We start from the raw sequence: 21832 nt of genomic DNA on the forward strand, positions 1-21832 counted from the left end.
TACCACTAATACATCCAATACTATTGAACTGTTTCTGTTACACATGTGCCTCCCTAACCTCGAGTCTCAGACAGCAGTCAGTCAACATGACCTCACCAGGTAGCAAGGGTCAGACACAACACAACACAACACGTGTAACATTGTGCGGTCTGTGACAGAGCATTATGGGATGGTTTCCCAGCAGTAGACAGTGTAATAGTCGCCGCTCGGGAAGGGAAAGTTCCATTATACCAGAGTGATGTGTGTGTGTGTACTTTTCTTCTTCCTTAAGGCATCTGGCATTCTCAGCTCTCTCTCTCTCTCTCTCTCTCTCTCTCTCTCTCCCTAGACCCTTTTGTTAAGTTGGAGCACTCATTTTTGTCTCTCTCTTCCCCTCTATCTGTCAGTGAGCCCATCCATTTCCATGTCCCGCGGCCGGCTATGCTAAACGCACTGGATAAATATCCTTCGGCTCAGGGGCCTCATGCTTTTAAGTCTTAGCCCGAGTTCACTTCAACACACAGACATGCTGGTTTTACTATCTGCACTCGCAGCCATGGTATCTTTGTCTCTTACTGTATCCCTAACCTCAGGAAACACTCTAAGCTCTAATTGTAGTATTTTACCCTATTCACACTACAATGTCGACCCAATCTATGTATGCTGTGCTGGCTTGTACATGTTCTTTACACATGATCCTTTTCAGAAAGTTTTCAACAACTATGGTGGATGTGTAACCAGGACAATACAGTACAGCCTTGGCTTGACTTGGTTCGACTCGGCTCAGTAGTGTGTAAAGGGTGTTCAATGCTTTACTGTGCCAAAGGCAGATACAGTAGATCTGTGTGAGAGCAGGTTACCTGGGGTCCGGTTTGTGTCTCATACTGGGTCTCTTCTTCAGCACCTTGTCTTTGCTGAGAGCACTCTTCTCCTTCTCGTTCTCCCGCTCCTTGTCCTTCTTCTCTTTCTTTTTCTTCTCTATCTGCAGAGAGACAAGGGCAAAGACACAAACCATCAGAAAGGTATAAATGATAAAAAAAACATCTCTCTTGAAACCCAAAAATATACGGTACATTCTCGCTTAGTCAAAAGTGCCAAACAGTGTTGCATTGCATTTAAACGGTAAGGGATGGTAGTAGAGTCTGGTTGAGCAGCGGCGCTCCAGATTTCGGACCATGCAGGCCTGCAGGCGACAGGTGTCGAGTCCTGTCTGTTTTGTATCTCTCCATCGACTCTCCTCTCTATCCTGTCAATGAAATTGAAAAACACGACAGGAAAGAAAAAGGGGTGGTTGACGTACCGGCGTGGAGTCGCGTCGGCGCTGGGTGATGTCGGGCGTGCTGGACGTCACCCTCCAGCGGTCGGAGCAGCGGTGGGGAGGCCGGTGGGCACACAGCGTCAGCGGGCTGGCCGAGGCCGAACGAGGGCATAGGGGCGACTCTGGAGGGACGGGAAGGAGAGGCACATAGAGAGCAGGCAGGAGATAGAGTGAAGGGAGGAGGAAAAATAAATATGACATCCATATCTAAAAACACAAGCAGAGCACAGGCAGCAAAGGTATTCATTTCCGCACATCACGTCACATCAGTGTTTCTCAAACCTCTTATCGTAGTTCATAAGCTCATTCAAGGGCTCGATGATTAGTTGAAGTGGAATCAGATGTGCTAGCTCTGACTGGAGCAAATTGATCAAATACATGGAACTGCTGGGGGCCAAGAGGAGAGGTTGGAGAGATGCTGTTCTAAATGACAACGATCCCCACTAATAGCAGGTCTCATCTATCCCAGTGTGACTGTGATAACTACTTACGGTCTTTACCGTTGCTGAGCACGCTGGCGACACTGCGACTACGGGCCAGAAAGGACAGGGTGGGCGTCATCAGTCGGTCCACAATGCTGCTCTCCCATGGGCTCAGCTGGAGGCTACGGGCTGCTGGAGGGGACAAATATTACCAATGTTATCGCATATGTTCAAAAACCTACGGTGGCCCAAGGGGCAAATCAGCTTCATTTCAAAAGCTGGTTTGCCTCTTAGAGCCACCGTGAATGTCTCCTCTTCTGTATCGCTACGTCAGACGACGTCAGTGTTCAAACAGTATTAATATGCACCTTATACCCACTAACTGGTTGATAACTATTGCAACCTAATTTGAGTAAAGTACTCAAATGTAATGATCCAATCTCGCATTCACATCACAGCATCACAGAAAGGCCTTTTGCTTCTCGTTTTCTATAAAATAGTGACAATGAGTTAGCTTTCCCACGTTATATATTATAATGACAGATCAAATAACACTATCTCACCCGCATAAACCCTTATGTCTCTAGTAAACATGCTCTATGGGGAAATGGTGGGTTCCATATTAGACTGGGAAAACTTCCAGACACATAATAACATGAGAGGGAGGAAGAACACAACCCATATGCCAGAGCAGTATAAAGTAAGCACTGCCAGATTTAGCATCATCCTTTATTTAGAAAAACACCTCTGGCTATGGAGGCAGCTGTTCAGAACATTGACATTGAAAACGAAGGAGGAGAGAGATGAAAGAAGTCCACTGCAGAGGTTTGCTCGGGGTCGTTTATGGTAGCCCAAATCACGTCCCGCTTCCCTATTAAACCTGCCCTGAAGGATAATAAGGTTATCCGGCAGAGAGGGAAAGAGAGAGAGAGAAAGTCTGAGAGAGAGCGAGAGAGAGAGACTGAAATAAAAAAAGAGAGGAGAGTGAGCTTTTGATAGACAACGAGTGAAACAAAAGAACAGGGGGTAGAGGAGAAAGAAGAGGAGTAGAGATAGAGCGGAGGAGACGAGAGAGAGGAAGAAGAGAGAGACTAGAGTGAAAGATAGGGTAGGTAGGGAGAGGAGAGGAAAAGGGGGAGGGTTTACGCTTTCACCAAAGTCACCTTAATCTATTTTCAAGCGTCACAGGTGTTCCTGTGGAGTTTTCAGAATGCATTATCTCTCAAAACGCTGACTCATCCCTCAGTGGCTGACTTTTTTTTATTTTAAACACTAAAGTTCCTATGTGTTCACACTGTGTTCACACTGTGTTCACACTGTGTGTTCACACTGGTACACTGCAACCTACCTACTACATGTACTTCTGAAAGAACTCTGTACCTGCAGTGGTGTTCTAGGTGCACGGAAACACCTCTGACTTGTGTGAGTAACTCTGAATATGAGTTACTAGATTCAGCATAGTACAGTGTAGTTATTTCGGGTTAGCATAGGCCTGATAACCCATTCATCATCATCATCACCATCACCATTCAAGACATCATCATCACCATCACCATTCAAGGCATGATCATCACCATTCAAAACATTGACCAAGACTTTCCAACGAGTGAAAAAACATCTACTGACACACAAACCAAAGAGCACGAAATGACCATCACCAGCAAATGAATAACCCAAGAACACCAAAAACGTTGGACATAAAATATGAAGACAGCGTAAATGAACCCATATATTCACACCAAAGTATGAAGTATATAAATGCAGGGACTGAACATAATGCAGAGGGAGGGAGAAAAACCATAACCCATGAACCACAGAAGAAAAAAAAAACGAAGGTGGATTTGAATTTGGAAGGTGAAAATGATACGGTAATCAACCATCGAACACAGACAGGCGATTGGATTGGAGACAGCGGTGGGGAGAAAAAAAAATGTGGGGGGAAAAAAATGTGAGAGAACGGATATGAAAAGGGGGCGTTCCCGGAAAAGGGGGCCTGACGTGTCTTACTTCTGTTGGGGGAATTCCAAAGGGTGGCGGAGGACTTGGAGAGTCTCTTGTTTATAACCGAATCCACGTGTTTGGGCAGGTTGACCGCCGACATGGAGCATCTGCCTGTGAAGCCAAGAGAGTAGTCCACAGAGATGGTGGGTCACACTGTTTCACACAGGGGAGGGAGACCTCCAGGATGTGTCACGGTGATATCAATCCCCCCCACCCACCCACGCATACATACATACAGAAAACATCCAAATTCCAAAATGGTGCATTTCCAGAGGGCAACTATTTCTGATTCAATAAAGAAACAAAAGAATAAAATATCTGTATTGAACTTTTCTCATCTGACTGTTATTTTACATTCCTTTTGACATGGAGATAACGGGAAACAGAACTGAAATTCAAACTGTCATGTCAAAGTATACTTTGAGGAGCCTCCACTAGAAATCGAATACAATCTGAAAACAGACAATTGATGGTAGAGGGAAATAACACAGCTAGGGGACTTTTTCTACACACGGAAAAAATATATTCAAAGAAATATTGTGTTGAGTCTAGTGGGTCATGCATCATTCAGTTAGATCTTGATATTCAAAATAGATACACTTGACAGTAGAAGTCAAAAGTTTGGACACACCTACTCATTCAAGGGTTTTTCTTTATTTTTACTATTTTCTACATTGTAGAATAATAGTGAAGACATCAAAACCATGAAATAACACATGGAATCATGTCTTCACTATTATTCTACAATGTAGAAAATAGTAAAAATAAAGAAAAACCCTTGAATGAGTAGGTGTGCCCAAACGTTTGACTGGTAGTGTATGTCTAACCTGCATTGATATGATTAGAATGTAAATGTAAAAGAGTATACGTCCCATCTTTGTCCCAACCTGAGCCTGCTGTACACAAAATATTAACAGTGTTTTTGTTACCACAACCTGCTGTACTACACAAACTAATACCAATGTCAGTCAACACAACTGACACAAATGTAACACAACTGACAACCAGTGGAGTGAACTACTGAGACAACCCAGTGATTAAACACCATTCCCTCCAGACCCTCTAATAGAGACTAATCATGTGAATATTGTGCCCTTTATTAAATGCCACCAGACATACGAAAGTAAAGTCTGATGTTAATGGGGGAATATGATGTCTCTGTCCTAAATGTCCCTCCTCCGATATGGGTCTGTTGTTGTTAGAGATGGGCTGGGAGAGTTTCTTTGTCTGCAGGCCAAGATAGTGCTCTGCTGCCTTTTCCTAAATAACTCTGATGGACTCTCAGTAGTCCATTGTATCCTGTTTGTTTACGCTTGTTAGCGTTCAGTCTTTCTTTTTCTTCTTTTTTTTCTCCACCTTTCAGTCTTTGACAGCAGAGGAGGCTGGGGGGCAGGTTGATTTGGCAGACAACATTTGCCATTACTCATGGCTCATAAGGGACGCAGTCTGGTCCCAGATCTGTTTGGCTGTCTTGCCAACATCTATAGTCATTGTGACCAATCCCGGTCAAACCCAAGACTCTTCTTCACACTACTTAAATTCATTCTGTCTCCCCTTCATTCCTTTCAATAAAATATGAATAATATAAAATCCTTTAAAAAAAATTGTACACTGTAGAATCACCAGAGACCGTACAAAAACAGGGGAAAAGAAAATAAGGGGACGACTGTTGAGTATGTCGCACAAACGCAGACCGGAAAACATTGGTCAGAATTGTTTGTGTCTCGCAGGGCATCACTACATATCTAACACCATCACAGCCCCACCCCACACATATACACCTTAACCATGCCTGGTCATCTCATATTCACCTCGGCCTTGTCATTACCCATCTATTTCCTCACGGAATGAAGCCAATGTTCCCTCCCTCTGCAGGGAAATTACACTACTGTAGTGTAGCACATCCCAGCAAGAGCAGATAGGGACATCAACCCACCTGTCATGTGTGTGTGTGTGTGTGTGTGTGTGTGTGTGTGTGTGTGTGTGTGTGTGTGTGTGTGTGTGTGTGTGTGTGTGTGTGTGTGTGTGTGTGTGTGTGTGTGATATCTCAGAGTGATTTAATTCGAGATAACTATGTATCTGTGATGAGGTTGAGAGGAGCTGTTCAGCAGTGTAGGCTGATTGATGCCAGACTGAATCATGGAGAACCACCACTGCTTAATAGGGTTGAAGGTGACTGGAACTCAAGTTTGACTGTCACTAATTGACAATATACTTTAAGGTGAGTGACCTAATTTATGGTTTACTTATGTGCAAAACAACCGTAAGATTGTGAAAATATGTAGAATGTGAATGTCTGCACGGCAGTACCCTTTTCACACTACTGAAGCGAGCCAAAACGAGCTGTACTGCACTGGCCTGATAACGCATCCACCAAAGTTGCTGGAACTGTGCTGGGAAGGACCATGTGAAAAGAAATGATCCAAGCCAAAACAGTCGTTTGGCTCGGCAAGATAGTGTCAAATGTGTATAGATGAGGCAGTTGTCTTTGAAGGAAGGAGAGGCTTTGGCAGTGTCTGGATCAGTGGGCTCTGGTTCTGGGTTCCTGTTTCAGCGGTAGGTACTCACTTTCTCTCTGGCTGGAGTTCTGGCTGAGGCCTCCGGCCCAGGACAATCTCTGCTGACGGATCTCAGCCCAGGTCTTCTTAGTGGACCGCTGGAGGGCAGCCTCATACCGCTCCTTCATACCAAACATGGAGAAATAATAGGTTAGCACTAGTTAATAATTCTCTTACCCAATCTCTTCTTGTTACCCACCCACCTTATTCTCTTGTTTTGTTAAAGTGAGTGGAATTTCACCTCTCCTTTAGTATTTTCTGACCTTCATTAAGACAGTGTGGAAATAGATATGGGAGACAGGTTAATAGAATCAAATCAAATCAAATTTTATTGGTCACATACACATGGTTAGCAGATGTTAATGCGAGTGTAGCGAGATGCTTGTGCTTCTAGTTCTGACAGTGCAGTCGCGCTTCAGTTCTGCGCGAATGCTGCAACATATCCCAGTCCACATGATCGAAGCAATCTTGAAGCGTGGAATCCGATTGGTCAGACCAGCACTGGATAGACCTGAGCACGGGCGTTTCCTGTTTTAGTTTCTGCCTATAGGATGGGAGCAACAAAATGGAGTCATGGTCAGATTTTCCGAAGGGAGGGCGGGGGAGGGCTTTGTTTGCGGAAGTTAGAGTAGCAATGATCCAGAATGCTACCAGCTCGTGTCACGCATTCGATATGCTGATAGAATTTAGGAAGCCCTGTTCTCAGATTAGCTTTGTTAATAAAATCCCCAGCTGCAATAAATGCAGCCTCAGGATATATGGTTTCCAGTTTACATAGAGTCCAGTGAAGTTCTTTCAGGGCTGACGAGGTATCTGCTGGGGGGATATACACGGCTGTGACTATAATCGAAGAGAATTCTCTTGGGAGATAATGCGGTCAGCATTTGATTGTAAGGAATTCTAGGTCAGGTGAACAAAAGGACTTGAGTTCCTGTATGTTGTTATGATTACACCATGAGTCGTTAATCATAAGGCATACACTCCCGCCCTTTTTGCCAGAGAGATGTTTGTTTCTGTTAAGGGTGTGTACCAGAGGCAAAGGCAGGTGCAGGAGAGCAGAGTGTAGTTAACCTGTTTGGGGTAGGGGGCAGTATTGAGAATTTTGGAAAAAATATGTTCCCATTTTTAACTGCCTCCTACACCAACTCAGAAGCTAGAATATGCATATTATTGTTCAGGTTTGGATAGAAAACACTCTGAATTTTCTAAAACTGTTTGAATGGTGTCTGTGAGTATAACAGAACTCCTATGGCAGGCAAAAACCTGACAAGGTTTCAAGCAGGAAGTACCCTGTCTGACAAGGAGTCGTGCGTCTTGCATCTTTTTATTGAAAAGTAAGGATCTTAGCTGTAACGTGACAATTCCCAGGGCTCCAATAGGCTCTCAGAGCCCGCGAAATAACTGAAGGTTTACGAGGGAGCCTCAGGTTGAAACAGATTATCGCCTTTTGTAAGTGGATGCTCCGAGGACCTTTGAATGATGCGCGTGCATGAGTCGCTTCTGAGGAGAAATTTTATTCGGCTGTTTAGGCTCAATGCATACTCCCGGTCGGAATATTATCACTAATCTACGAGTTGAATGGCATAAAAATTGGTTTTAAACAGCGGTTGACATGCTTCGAAGTACGGTAATGGAATAGTTAGACATTTTTGACACGCCAATGCGCCATGCGCGGGACCGCGAAGAAGCATTCTAGAACTCACGAACAAAACGTCGCTGTTTGGATATAACGATGGATTATTTGGGACCAAACCAACATTTGTTATTGAAGTAGAAGTCCTGGCAGTGTATTCTGATGAAGAACAAGCAAGGTAAGAACATTTTTCTTATAGGAAATGTGATTTTGGTGGATGCTGACCTGGGTGGGTATCTAAATAGCTAGCCCTGTAATGCCGGGCTATGTACTTAGATTATTGCAAAATGTGCTTCATCCGAAAAGCTATTTTAAAATCGGACATATCGAGTGCATAGAGGAGTAATGTATCTATAATTCTTAAAATAATTGTTATGCTTTTTGTGAACGTTTATCGTGAGTAATTTAGCAAACTGTTAGTAAATTCAACGGAAGTTTGCCGGGGGTTATGCGTTTTCTGAACGTCACATGCTAATGCAAAAAGCTGTTTTTTGATAGAAATATGAACTTGATTGAACAGACATGCATGTATTGTATAACACAATGTCCTAGGTGTGTCATCTGATGAAGATCATCAAAGGTTAGTGCTGCATTTAGCTGTGGTTTGGGTTTTTGTGACATTATATGCTAGCTTGAAAAATGGCTGTCTGATTTTTTCTGGCTGGGCACTCTGCTGACATAATCTAATGTTTTGCTTTCGTTGTAAAGCCTTTTTGAAATCGGACAGTGGGGTTAGATTAACGAGATTCTTGTCTTTAAATAGCCGTAAAATAGTCATATGTTTGAGAAATTGAAGTAATAGTATTTCTAACGATTCAAAAATCGCGCCACTGGAATTTCAGTAGCTGTTACGTAGGTGGGACGAAATCGTCCCACATACCCCAGAGAGGTTAACAGGCACACTTTTTATTCCGGTCCCAACAAAAGCACATAAGTACATATAACGTGCCCAAAACACGGAACATAAACAAAAGTCTGGCACGTAACAATACCCACATAACATCAAAACAATTTCACACAAAGACATGGAGGAGAACAAAGGACTAAATACATTCAGTGTGATTAGGGAATGAAAACCAGGTGTGTATGGAACCAGACAAAACAAATGGGAATATGAAAAATGGAGCGGCGATGGCTAGAAAGCCGGTGACGTCGATCGCCGCCCGAACAAGGAGAGGAGCCGACTTCGGCGGAAGTCGTGACAGTTTCTGTCGGCGCGATGCATGAAGAAACCAGGTGGCTGTACCGACTCTGACAACCTATCCCAAGTGAGCCATGTTTCCGTGAAACAGAGAATGTTACAATCTCTGATGTCTCTCTGGAAGGCAATTTGTTCCCTAATTTCGTACACCTTGTTGTCTAGAGATTGGACATTGGTGAGTAATATGCTCGGCAGCGGTGTGCTCACCTTCTAAGTCTGACCAGTAGGCCGCTCCGTCTGACTCTCCTGTGGCGGCCGCGTTGTTTTGGGTTGGCCTCTGGGATTAGATCCCATGTCCAGGGTGGAGGTCCAAACAAAGGTTCACGCTTCAGGAAAGTCGTGTTCCTGGTCGTAATGTTGTTAAGTTGACGTTGCTTTTATATCCAATAGTTCTTCCCAGCTGTACGTAATAACACTTGAGATTTTATGGGCTAACAATGTAAGAAATAAAACATTTAAAAAAAAATCTTCATAGTTTCCTAAGGACCTGAAGCAAGGCGACCATCTCTGTCGGCGCCATCTTGCAGGGAAAGCACGAAAGGCGGACGTGGGGATTGAACCCACGATCATCAGGGCTCTAATATTGGCTTGCTGTGAGGAGTGTTATCACCCGTTCTGGGGTGAAGTTTCCCCTAGGTACAGATCTAGGATCAGCTGCCCCTCCGCAAATACTAACCTTTGTCATTAGTTAAGAAAATGCTAAACTCTCCTAAGATTAGTGTCTAGGGGTACTTCACCCTTCTCCCTCACAACCCACCTTGTTCTTCTCTAGTTTTTGTTTCTGCCTCTCCTCCAGGGCAGCGCGACGTTTCTCTGTCTTGATCCGCTGCTCCTCCAGCTTCCTGCGCCGCTCGTCCAGCTGGCTCTCCTTCAGCTGCCGGGCCTTTTCCTCTTTCTCCAGCCATTGGGACTTCTTCGCCGCTATGGGAAAACCACATCAGAAGGGTTAGAGGCAAGATAACAAAATTGGGATCAAGAGAGAACTCTCCCTCTCTCTCTTTGAGGCCCTGTTCAAATGTTTCAAAGGTGCATCCTTCATTTCTCCCTTCCTTGAGACAAAAACTGATTGGAAATGACTAGACAAGTGAAAGCCATGTGGGGGAGCCCTCTCTTTCTTCCTGTCCCACTTATTTGAGAATTTTCTATTCTCTCTTTGAATACAATACCCTTTGCAGCTCATAGGCAGAGCCATGTTGCATTGTTAGATGTTGACCAACATTTTAATGTTGTTTTGCTATGGACAATAAATTGAGTCCCTAGTGTTTAATCTGTTTCAATTAAAAACTGTACTTCTTCCAAAAGCAAATCTGTGGTAAACAGTATTTTAAGTAGTTTTAAATAAAACACAAATGCCTCTTCACTCTGATGTTGACTGTGCTTTAAAATCTCAAATCCCTCTAAAGTGCGGGTGTGTGAAGCAGTGTTTCTTTTCAACAGGGAAATTCCACTTTCCCTCAGATATAAATTGAATTACTTCACTTTGCACAGAGCGACACAGAGGCAGCATTATGCAAGGTTCAGCTGATACCCCTGGACTGACACTTTACCACGTTAATCGCATCATGCGCCGGTTTCAATAAACTGCTCGCTTTGATATGGTAAGCGTCCCCACCCCCTGAGCCATTCAAAGAGGGTGTATAAGGTGGTATTATGCCACCACCTCTATGACTGCTCCTGCGTCTTAAATGGCATCTTATTCCCTACATAGTGCACTACTTTATGACCAATGCCCTATAGGGAAATAGGGCACTAAATATGCAACAGGGTGCCATTTGGGACACATAGTGCTTCTCTCTCTTTGCACATAAGCCACTAGATCTTTTGGCTTAATTGAATAAACCCCCATGAACGATCAGCTTCTTTGGGGGGGGGTACTTGCTGCAACAAAAACGACTGGTTATTTGGTGGATATCAGATTATGTTAGGGGAATACTGGGGTAAAATTGGAGGCAAACGCTTAGATTTATCACAAGGCGCACAGCTGTGCTTTTATTTGAAAGAAGTAGGCTCAAAAAGCACCAGGAAACAAAAAGCACCATCACACCATGCCACAGCAGGCCAGAGGGCCCCAGCACTAACAAAATGAGTTCCTACATATTATCTGCTACAGTCAGTGTGCATTTCGGTTCAACGTAATTACTTTTAATAACAGTACTTTGACTCCAATAAGGCAAGGGCATATTATTAACTTCTGTCAAGGCAAAGCTTTGAGGTCTAGCAGTAGAGGTAATTGCATGCAGACTGTCTCGGGTTTCAACCTTGTGGAAATCTGAAGTATGGGGAGTGAGAATGAGGGAGTGTGGGAGAAGGGAAGAGGAAGGAGAAGCAAGGCTTCCAGTGCAGTGTCCACAGAGGCTACATGTAAGGGCTGGCTATGGATGGAGAATTACACAGCTCTCGCCTCCACTGACTCAAAGGCACACCGACTAGTAAGAGTGAGAGCATGACAGACTGCACACTGCCCTTACACATCAAATTGTCACGTCCTGACCATAGAAAGCTGTTATTTTCTATGGTAGAGTAGGTCAGGGCGTGACAGGGGGGTTTTCTAGTTTAGTGTTTCTATGTTGTTATGTTCTAGTTTTGTATTTCTATGTTGGGTTTTGTTTGGGATGATCTCCAATTAGAGGCAGCTGGTCATCGTTGTCTCTAATTGGAGATCATACTTAAGTAGGTGTTTTTCCCACCTGGGTTTGTGGGAGATTGTTTTTGAGTTAGTGTATGTTTCACCTCTGCGTCACGGTTTGTTGTTTTTTGTTCTTTAGTTTATGTGTATGTATTGCATAGTTTCACCGTGAAAATAAAATGTGGAACGACACACACGCTGCACTTTGGTCCACTCCTTCCTACGACAACCGTGACACAAATATGTGACAGTGTGAGTGTGACACTGACAAGGCCCACATGAGATCTTGGCACATTGGCAGGGAGCAGCACAGTGGCCATGCTAATTTAGAACATGTATAGCATTGAGGAGAAGGAAAAAGATAATGCTATAGGGAACATTTATAATGCTGGTGTCAAATAGACAATTATTTTGTGCAATAAACGCATACTTTCAGTTAATAACTGATCTTAGGTCATTTAATAATGTCCCCAGTGATCTGATTTCAGTTTTGACATCTGTCGTTGTTTGAATAGAATGGCGTAGTGCCAGTTGAGCCAATTAAAAAGTGTGTGTGTATGTGTGCATATTGAAGAGATCAACGGCACTACATTCCCCTTGTGGATGTGACTTAAATATGGTTCTCCTTCCCTTCATCTCCCCTAAGGTTTCCCTGCATTGACACTCAACATATTGGTCTGCTAGGCAGCAACTAGAGACATTAAATAATCATTAACTGAGTCATGTTCCCTCCCTGTCCACATTAAGTATGCATTACACTCTACAGAGAGCCAAAAATGGACAACTCATATGGTCACAGGGCCAAACACGTCTTCTTGGGCCAAAGGGGACATTTCATGCAATAATCAGCAGATGCCTATCAAAATACTAAAACATACAGGGAGAAAATCCGATCTCATTTGAGGAAAAAAAAAGGAAAACAATGGAACAATATAGCCTACATTTGAAGAAGACACAGTACGCTCAAGTTTTTGATACTTCAAAAGACTGGCCTTCTTAGCCTGGGTTTTCCTTCATAACTTGGATTGCAAACACAAATATAGATTGCATCTCAGTGAATGAAGGAATTAGATCCGGGAGAAACCCTCTGTCTGGACTCCTGCCCCAGTGGAATGACAATTACACTGATCCATGATGGTAAAACGCATTTATCCCAGATTTACTATACTTTACTATGATGATGAAGGCTGGTTTTACCAGAAGGCATATATATTACTTCTATGAGGTTCTTTACTTAAGCAGCTTCCAGCTTTGTACTCCAATTGTGACAAAGGAACATATGGGACAATGAACATGACCTTTATAGTAAAAACTAGTCTCTCATGACAGACTGTTGACATGAATGTTTACAAATGAAGTAGCTGGCCAGGGAATGTGAAAATTGGATCTGGGTTCCGAGATTAAGTAGAAACACATTTGCCATTCAGCAAGGGTGATGTGACTTTTGATTCCTGTCCTCTCTTTATAATTCCTGTATAAAATGGCAAAATAACTGCATTTAGTTGTAATAAATGATATATTATATGATTATACAGGTAAGTGCCAAAATAAAGGAAACCCCAACATAAAGTGTATTAATAGGGCGTTGGGCCACCACGAGCCAGAACAGCTTCAATGCACCTTGGCATAGTTTCTACAAGTGTCTGAAACTATTTTGGAGGGATGCGACACCATTCTTCCACGAGAAGAAACTTGGTGTTTTGTTGATGGTGGTGGAAACCGCTGTCTCAGCCGCCGTTACATAATCTCCCATAAGTGTTCAAATGGGTTGAGATCTGGTGACTGAGACGGCCATGGCATATGTTTTACATTGTTTTCATGCTCATCAAACCATTCAGTGACCACTCGTGCCCTCTGGATAGGGGCACTGTAATCCTATGGGGGCATAGCCATGGCAGCCAAAAGTATGGCAAAAATAATGGCCTGCTCAGCATTTTTATACATGATGGGATGCTATAATGCTTAATTAACTCAGGGACAACACCTGTGTGGAAGCACCTGCTTTCAATATACTTTGTATCATTTACTCAACGTGGAAGGAGAACATGTGATGGAAGTTGACACTGGGCTGACGTCCTATGAAAAAAGGTGCACACACGCAATGTGGGGCTGGTACAATTACCGTATATCTGTGTAACCGACGGTTATGGATGAAGACCGCCATGAAATTAAAATAACCGTCAGAATTTGTGGAACGAACAGCTGACTGAAGACCGACCAGCCGGCCGGTCATGCAGTTGAGTACCTTTATGCGGTAACATGGACTCTTTACAACGTGATGAAACTTTGTTGCTCTTTGTTGAAACAAGCAAGGTCTTGTAGCAAATGAGTCGTCAGTTGGCTAGGCAACGCCCCCCTCCCTGCAGCAGCAGCACACATAGAAATAGAATGAATAGAACAGGCTTGGATCCTCTAACCCTGGCAATTTGACTGATAAACTCATTGGTACTCTCACAATGGCAGCCTGGTACTGTGATGCAATCATTTCTATGGTAATGTAGAAAGTTCATTCAAAAGACTTTTTGTAGAGAGGGTGATTGAGCGACAAACAGACACAATTGTTAAAATCAATAAAGGCAACAGGTCAAAACTGCAGGTCATGACAACAAGAATCCTCACCACTACCACCACTACCACCATGGACACATCGGTTGTGACTTACCTTGTATCTGGCCGAGCTTGTCTGGAGGGGGGGATGGGCGAAAGAGAAGACAAGAGCAACTGTCAATCATGCAAAGCAGTGCACGTCGCCAGTGTGTCACTAGAGCCAAGGACAGCGTGGCTTGTGAAATAAACAAACAAAAAAACTCAAGCAGGTGACAGGCAGCCATTTTGACTGACAAAAGAAATAGAGCCAGAGAAGTGTTAAGGCAAGTGGAAGCAGGGCATTGACATATGCTACTATCAATTGAAAACTATTCTTTATCAATTGACATTGGGTTAAACATTTAAGTTCAGAGCTGGGGATCTTTAAAGCATTTGTGAGTTCAAACAAAAAGGGGTTGGCTCGGCTATTGTTTTAATAAAAAGCACATGAACATTTATTTGGAGCAGGCACGTTGAAAACTATGTCCTGAAAGCCAAATACTAAATCATCATTGGCTTGGTTTTCATTCTCATTGAAGTGCTCAGCTTGAGCTTGAGCCACGGCCTAGGTTGGTTTGACGTTCATTCAACGTTTTCTGTTTTCTAAATGTTTCTGTGATACATGTGCACACCATCTGTAGGCCTGAAAACAAAGCCAATGCCGACACAACCTGAAACAAAATCTGCCACCACCCCTTACCCCCCAACACTAGGGGGCATCCTCTCCCTGTGTACAGAGTTTCCTCCTCTCAACCCTCCATCTCAGCTTACCCAGATATTTGGCCTTCTCCTCTCTCCGCTCCTTGGCCAGCTTCTGTCTCTCCTCTGACTTCACTGCGTCTAGGGTGAGAATGAGAGAACAAGAGAAAGAGCGAGAGAGAGTAAGTGAACGCGACAGGTCATTGTACACAGAGAGAAGCCCCAATCCAGCCCCACATCGGCAGAGCAATGAAAACGCTGGAAGCTGGCAGTCAAACCTGGCAACTATATCAGAGCCAGATAGAGACTCCACTCTAGTATCTAATAGAAGTGAAGGAGCAATGTGGGAAACACTCTGATTAGGACTGGTGGTTGGTCACACCATGGCACACCTCGGCTACTGTGTCCTGGTGAGGATTCATGAGTGAACATGTAATTGCATTCAGTTAAGTAATGCACCTAATCCTAGACAGGATATGGCTATAAACAGGGTTTATGTTATTTCAGCATTCAATTTAGCCGTTATTGACTTATGAGGAAATGCAAAATAAACAATCATGTTTGGAAGGTAGAGACGGTCTTTGTCCAACCTCGAGACAAAAACATTGTACATCAGAACAATCCGTTTCTATAGAGGTCCTCGTCGATCTTCAAGCAGAGCTGTCTTGCAAGTTATTGTATATGTTCAAAGTCCCTGATGGTGCTGACTGGAAAAAATGTGGGTGTGTATCTGTGTTACATTACTGAAAAAAGGGAGAGGAGTGTTGATTTATCTTTTCCTACTGTAACATCTCTGGTGTCTGCATTCCTCTGAGCATTCCTCTGAGCACCTTAACTCATGCCTGGGAAGCATAGTCCTGCTGTTTCAGGAATTCTACTGCACCCCTTTGGGTTGTTTGGTATAGATTCTTTGTGGAACATTTCCCCTGACCCATAACCAATTATCAATTTAACCCCAATTGGTTTTGAATTATATTTAAAAAATTAAAAAAAATCATGTAATTAGATGATCATGTTGTATATGATTCATTGCATAATTATGACCTAGGCAAAACTCCCTGAATGAAAACACCATACTGTAATTATTATGATGTAATTCTCAAATGCCAAGCACCATTTACTACCTTTTCATGACAACTGATCGGCATTTAACCGGCCAAGTTGAATTCTACTGTATGTGTGAAGGTTTCGGGCATCATCTTCCATCCATTCCTTCCATAAACAGAGCATATGTTCTACATCCATGTCACGATTCATACCTCAGGGGAGTCTAACACATTATAACAATATCATCACAGTGCTGAAACAATCCACCAGATACGGAAGATAAACAGCAGACTCCCTATAACATCTTCTGATCCACTTTGACACCACGTCTGATTATGTATAGCGCTGTAAAAAGCTCTAGCGTGCGTTCGTTCATTCGTTCCTTCGTGTGGGCGTGCGTGCGTGCGTGTGTGTGTGTGTGCCCTGACCATCACGATGAGTCCCCCCACAGGAGCATCAGAGACCGAAACAGAATGAAGTTGACCCAGAAACACTGCAGCGTGTTTGGGTTCCAGACTGTTAGCAGCACACTCCTCAAATCTCAACAATATGGTTCTCTCTCATCTCTTTTACTTGCCTTTTTGAAAGGAATAGAGGAGCAGTTTTATACATAGCAGGATTTGGATTTGGATGCATAGGGAACTTTTGAATGCATAGGGAACTTTTGGATTTGAATGCATAGGGAACTTTTGTCTGGGCATATCCAATGGCTATCCTTTAAATGGATACCTTCTCTCATTGGACGAAGATGGGCCTGCCTTTCTGGCTATACAGTGCCTTCAGAAAGTATTCATATCCCTTGGCAGCTTCATTAAATAGTACCTGCAAAACACCAGTCTCAACGTCAACAGTGAAGAGGTGACTCCGGGGATGCTGGCCTTCTAGGCAGAGTTGCAAAGAAAAAGCCATATCTCAGACTGGCCAATAAAAATAAAAGATTAAGATGGGCAAAAGAACACAGACACTGGACAGAGGAACTCTGCCTAGAAGGCCAGCATCCCGGAGTCGTCTCTTCACTGTTGACGTTGAGACTGGTGTTTTGCGGGTACTATTTAATGAAGCTGCCAGTTGAGGACTTGTGAGGTGACTGTTTCTCAAAATAGACACTCTAACGTACTTGTCCTCTTGCTCAGTTGTGCACCGGGGCCTCCCACTCCTCTTTCTATTCTGGTTAGAGCCAGTTTGTGCTGTTCTGTGAAGGGAGTAGTACACAGCGTTGTACGAGATCTTCAGTGTCTTCGCAATTTCTCGCATGGAATAGCCTTCATTTCTCAGAACAAGAATAGACTGATGAGTTTCAGAAGAAAGATCTTTGTTTCTGGCCATTTTCAGACTGTAATCGAACCCACAAATGCAGATGCTCCAGATACTCAAATAGTCTAAAGAAGGCCAGTTTTATTGCTTCTTTAATCAGAACAACAGTTTTCAGCTGTGCTAACATAATTGCAAAGGTTTTTTAATTATCAATTAGCCTTTTAAAATTTGAAACTTGGATTAGCTAACACAACGTGCCATTGGAACACAGGAGTGATGGTTGCTGATAATGGGCCTCTGTAGATATTCCATTCAAAATCAGCCATTTCCAGCTACAATAGTCATTTACAACATTAACAATGTCTACACTGTATTTCTGATCAATTTTATGTTATTTTAATGGACAAAAAATGGGCTTTTCCTTCAAAAACAAGGACATTTCTAAGTGACCCAAAACTTTTGAACGGTAGTATAATTATTTTCACAATTCTTCAAGCTCTGTCTAATTGGTTGTTGATCATTGCTAGACAACCATTTTCAAGTCTTACCATAGATTTTCAATCAGATTTAAGTCAAAACTGAAACACGGCCATTCACTGTCTTCTTGGTAAGCAAATCCAGTGTAGATTTGGCCTTGTGTTTTAGGTTATTGTCCTGTGTACAGGCTTCCTTCTTTTCACTCTGTCAATTAGGTTAGTTAGTATTGTGGAGTAACTACAATGTTGCTGATCCATTCTCAGGCTTCTCCTATCACAGCTATTAAACCCTGTAACTGTGTTAAAGTCACCATTGGTCTCATGGTGAAATCCCTCTCCGGCAACTGAGTTAGGAATGACGCCTTTGTAGTGTGTAGAATGTAGATCTTTGTAGTGACTGGGTGTATTGATACACCATCCAAATTGCAATTAATAACTTGCTCAAATGAATATTCAGCGTCTGCTTTTTATTTTTACCCATCTACCAATAGGTGCCCTTCTTTGCCAGGCATTCGAAAATCACTGCTCGAATGAGGGACCATACAGATATTTGTATGTGTGTGGTACAGAGTTGATGTTGTCATTGAAAAATCATGTAAAACACTATTATTTCACACAGAGGGAGTTCATGCAACTTATTATGTGACTTGTTAAGCAAATGTTTACTCCTGAACTTATTTAGGCTTGCCATAACCAAGGGAATGAATACTTATTGACTCAAGACATTTCAGCTTTACATTTTAATTTAATTTGTAAACATTTCAAAAAACATAATTCTTCTTTGACATTATAGGGTATTGTGTGTAGGCCAGTGACACAAAATCTCAATTTAATCAATTAAATTCAGGCTGTAACACAACTAAATGTGGAAAAAGTCAAGGGGTGTAAATACTTTCTGAAGGCACTGTATTTATGTCCATGGGAAATCCAGAAGAAAGTGTTACAGTAAAAATCAAGTCTCCATAGCAACAAGTAGCAAGTGCTATGGAGAGTGGTTTGGGGGAGCTGTGTGTGTGCGTGTGTGTGCGACATGCGTGTGTATGTGGTTGGCTGAACTGAATCAGCAGGGCCCCCTGACAGTGACAGTGAAGGGTAAAATCCCTGGTCTTTTAAAGATCTCTTGGAAACACAGGGACCCTGAAAACCTCCCAGGAGGCAAGGGACCGCCGGTGGCCAAGTGCCATGAGCTGTCAGACCCGAGGCTGACAAAGTTTAATAAAAGCGGACATTATGGAGGTAGTGCTCACAAATGCATGACTTGCCATTTAATTTAGCTAATTAAGAGCTGCAGAGTGTTTCTCGTCCTTTTCCTCTTCCTCCTACCCTCAGGGTAAGATTAAACACAGAGGTAAGCTTGCATGACTGAGCAGAAAGGCAACCTGAAGGAGAGGAAGTGACAGAAGTTGTTTGGGAATGTGCTGTCTCAGAGGTTTGTTGACTTATTGGTGCTCAAATGCTTCTAACAGACCTTCCAGAGCCATAACATTATGCGCCTTATCATAAGACACTACAAATGCTTATGACAGGTTATAAAGCATTATACCTGTAGACTTTAAGTAAAGTGTTACCAATATCTTTTACATTACAAAAGCTGATCTGAGATCTGTTGTCTACTGAGAGATCCTGCAGTTCAATTAGATCATCACTAAAATGAGCTCCTTGATCTGACTATCTGATCTGGCACACCAAAACCAGTCTTCTACTTTGGCGTTACCGTGATAATTTCGGAAATCAGTCAGTAGAACTATTTTGGTTCAGCTCTGCCACCTCACACTACTGTTAAATAGACCATGACCACAGTCAATAGATTACTGGGCAAAGAATAAAATGGGCAGAGAGAAAACAAGATTATGTTCACAAAACCCCCCAAACACATTTCTTAGTGTTTGCATTAGCCAGCGCTCGGGGCAGGACAAGTAGTGGCATTGTGGAAACAAACGTGGTGGTGGTGCAACAGCGGGTCAAGCTAGTCTAAATGACCCCCTGGCATCACTCTGTAAAAAGTGATGCCCAGTCTGGTTAATTCCTCCAACTTTCATTAGAGACCGGAGGTGATTAGCAAGCAGGCTAGCTATAGCCCGTTAGCAAATAGCATTAGCCATCCACTCAACATTACATCAGAAATTACCCCAAAAATACAATTTTGGCTAAATTCTATAAACCCATAGCAACACAATTCTAGCTTAATGGATTTTGTCAAGTGAGCTGTAACTAACCACCTGCACCATGTCTATTGGATTTACCCCCAGCACTGAAAGCCTGTGGTCAGGATAATTCTGGACTGAACCATTTTGTTATCCCAAGGGGTCGGATGACATCATCTGAGCGCTGAGGTAATTGCTCAATAATCACAGGGCACTGCTGAAGATAGCCTTTATTACACAACCATGGATATCTAATGCTGTGTTCCTACCCCTGAAAATGGTCATAAACTACTTCAAATGCTCTATGGTAGATAGAAACACATACTAATGGGTAGCCATTTTCACACCATTTCCTTTATTACCGGTAACACCACAGTATAGGGAGACTTACCTTTATTACGTTTGGGGCTAGAACGTGAGCCAGGCATGGGCGATGTCGGTGTAGCAGGTGACTTCGGGATGACGTCCAGTTTTGTGGGGGTCCCCACTCTCTTTTCTTTGTCTTTTTTCGTGTAGGTTTCCATTATCTGGGCTGGGCCTGTTTTAGGGTGGCTTGTCAACCCCTCAGTGTCTTCCTTTGTGGGGTTTGGGTCCTGAGCCGGGTGGGGAGCTGGTCGGAGAAAGAGACAAAAAGAAGCCAGGTGAGAAAATGGCGGAGTGAGAAGCGTAACACACCACAGTATAGAGATGGAATTCAACCTGTCCTCATTCCAAAGCAACTGCTTGTCTGGAGGTGGGTCTGAGTGACGTTGTATTGCTCTACTTTAAAGTCTAGAATGTAACAGGTGCGACACGTGGAATTAAGGTCTATTAGGAAACCCCTTCTCCATGGAAGAACTTTATACTTATGATCATAACATGCTTAGGATCATAACATGATAATGATTGTAATTCACATACGTCCAGTATACTGTACAAACATACTGTACCAGCAAGTCATAGTACGAGATCAACAGAGAACACATGCATTGTGCATTGTGGTCTCCGTTGAGCTATTCAACTAACTCTCAGGCTCAATCATGTAAAACTATAAACACACAAGAATGATAAAGCACAACATGACAAGAACGATACGATACATCTCACCCACTGGCAAACCTTAAAGTCTAAATGACTCAAGATACGCTTAGTCCACTAGCACTCTAATACAAGATCTCGGTTCTCTGGTCTGGTTCTCTAACTTTACCCCACACTCCTCTCCCAGAACGACCGGCTGATTTATCGACAGTCAGGGCTGAGTGAATTCTCTCCCTGGCAGAACAAAACAAGGTAATTGCCTCTCTGCCTCTTGATGATTCTACCGGGGAGGAACGGATTGATTTAGTGTGAGGAGGGGAAAAAATAATTGCAGGATCCTCTCTTTATGACAAAGGTCATCATTCATTTAGCCAAAGAACATTTTAAAAGTGTACTCTGTAGTTTCATACTAAAAAAGTAGTGTCTGGTCTTTTTGAGTATCTTTTTGAGTAAATTGAACACTGGCTTACGTGGCACTAAGTTTGTTATTGTGTGTGTACAGTTTCATCGGGCCTCGATTATGTGTGCATTTCATCCTGAGACCACATAAGACAATGAAATTACAGGTTGCACCTGCAAAAACCTTTAGGAATAGAAACAGTTGGACAGGGTGTTGGTTACGAGAGCTCTACGGCTGGGTCAGTGCCTCAGTGGCAGTGTGACTCACACTTGGCAGCTTGAGCCTGAAGCTCCCTGCTCAAACATAACTTTGCCCATGCTTTGGAGGCCTCACAAAGGCCTAGGGAGAAATGTTTGCCTCCTTTGTCCACTCAGCACTGTCGCCCTACATTCCCTATGCAACATTCAGCATTGAGCCGAGTTTCTTCCACATGGTCTCGCAGGGTAAGCACTGGGGCAACTTGCTTTAAAT

The 21832-nt window shown here is 43.0% G+C and overlaps 1 protein-coding gene across 6 annotated transcripts in view; it reads right to left on the bottom strand.

Annotated features, from left to right (window-relative positions):
• Nucleotides 1-21832, bottom strand: part of LOC115176865 (MAP7 domain-containing protein 1) — a 63193-nt gene that overhangs the window by 18524 nt on the left and 22837 nt on the right. Inside the window, exons 2-10 of one of the 6 annotated variants that reach the window (XM_029737223.1) lie at nucleotides 20336-20554; nucleotides 15096-15164; nucleotides 14401-14421; nucleotides 9870-10033; nucleotides 6289-6400; nucleotides 3727-3831; nucleotides 1798-1911; nucleotides 1280-1419; nucleotides 840-961 (exon numbers count right to left, since the gene is read on the bottom strand). In XM_029737223.1, the coding sequence (XP_029593083.1) occupies nucleotides 840-961; nucleotides 1280-1419; nucleotides 1798-1911; nucleotides 3727-3831; nucleotides 6289-6400; nucleotides 9870-10033; nucleotides 14401-14421; nucleotides 15096-15164; nucleotides 20336-20554 (1066 nt within the window). Of the gene's footprint in view, nucleotides 1-839; nucleotides 962-1279; nucleotides 1420-1788; nucleotides 1912-3726; nucleotides 3832-6288; nucleotides 6401-9869; nucleotides 10034-14400; nucleotides 14422-15095; nucleotides 15165-20335; nucleotides 20555-21832 lie in introns of all 6 variants that reach the window. The other 5 variants (XM_029737215.1, XM_029737228.1, XM_029737241.1 and 2 more) reach the window with 5 other exon arrangements.

Source organism: Salmo trutta, chromosome 3 (genome assembly GCF_901001165.1).
Source record: "Salmo trutta chromosome 3, fSalTru1.1, whole genome shotgun sequence".
Lineage (NCBI taxonomy): Eukaryota > Metazoa > Chordata > Actinopteri > Salmoniformes > Salmonidae > Salmo > Salmo trutta.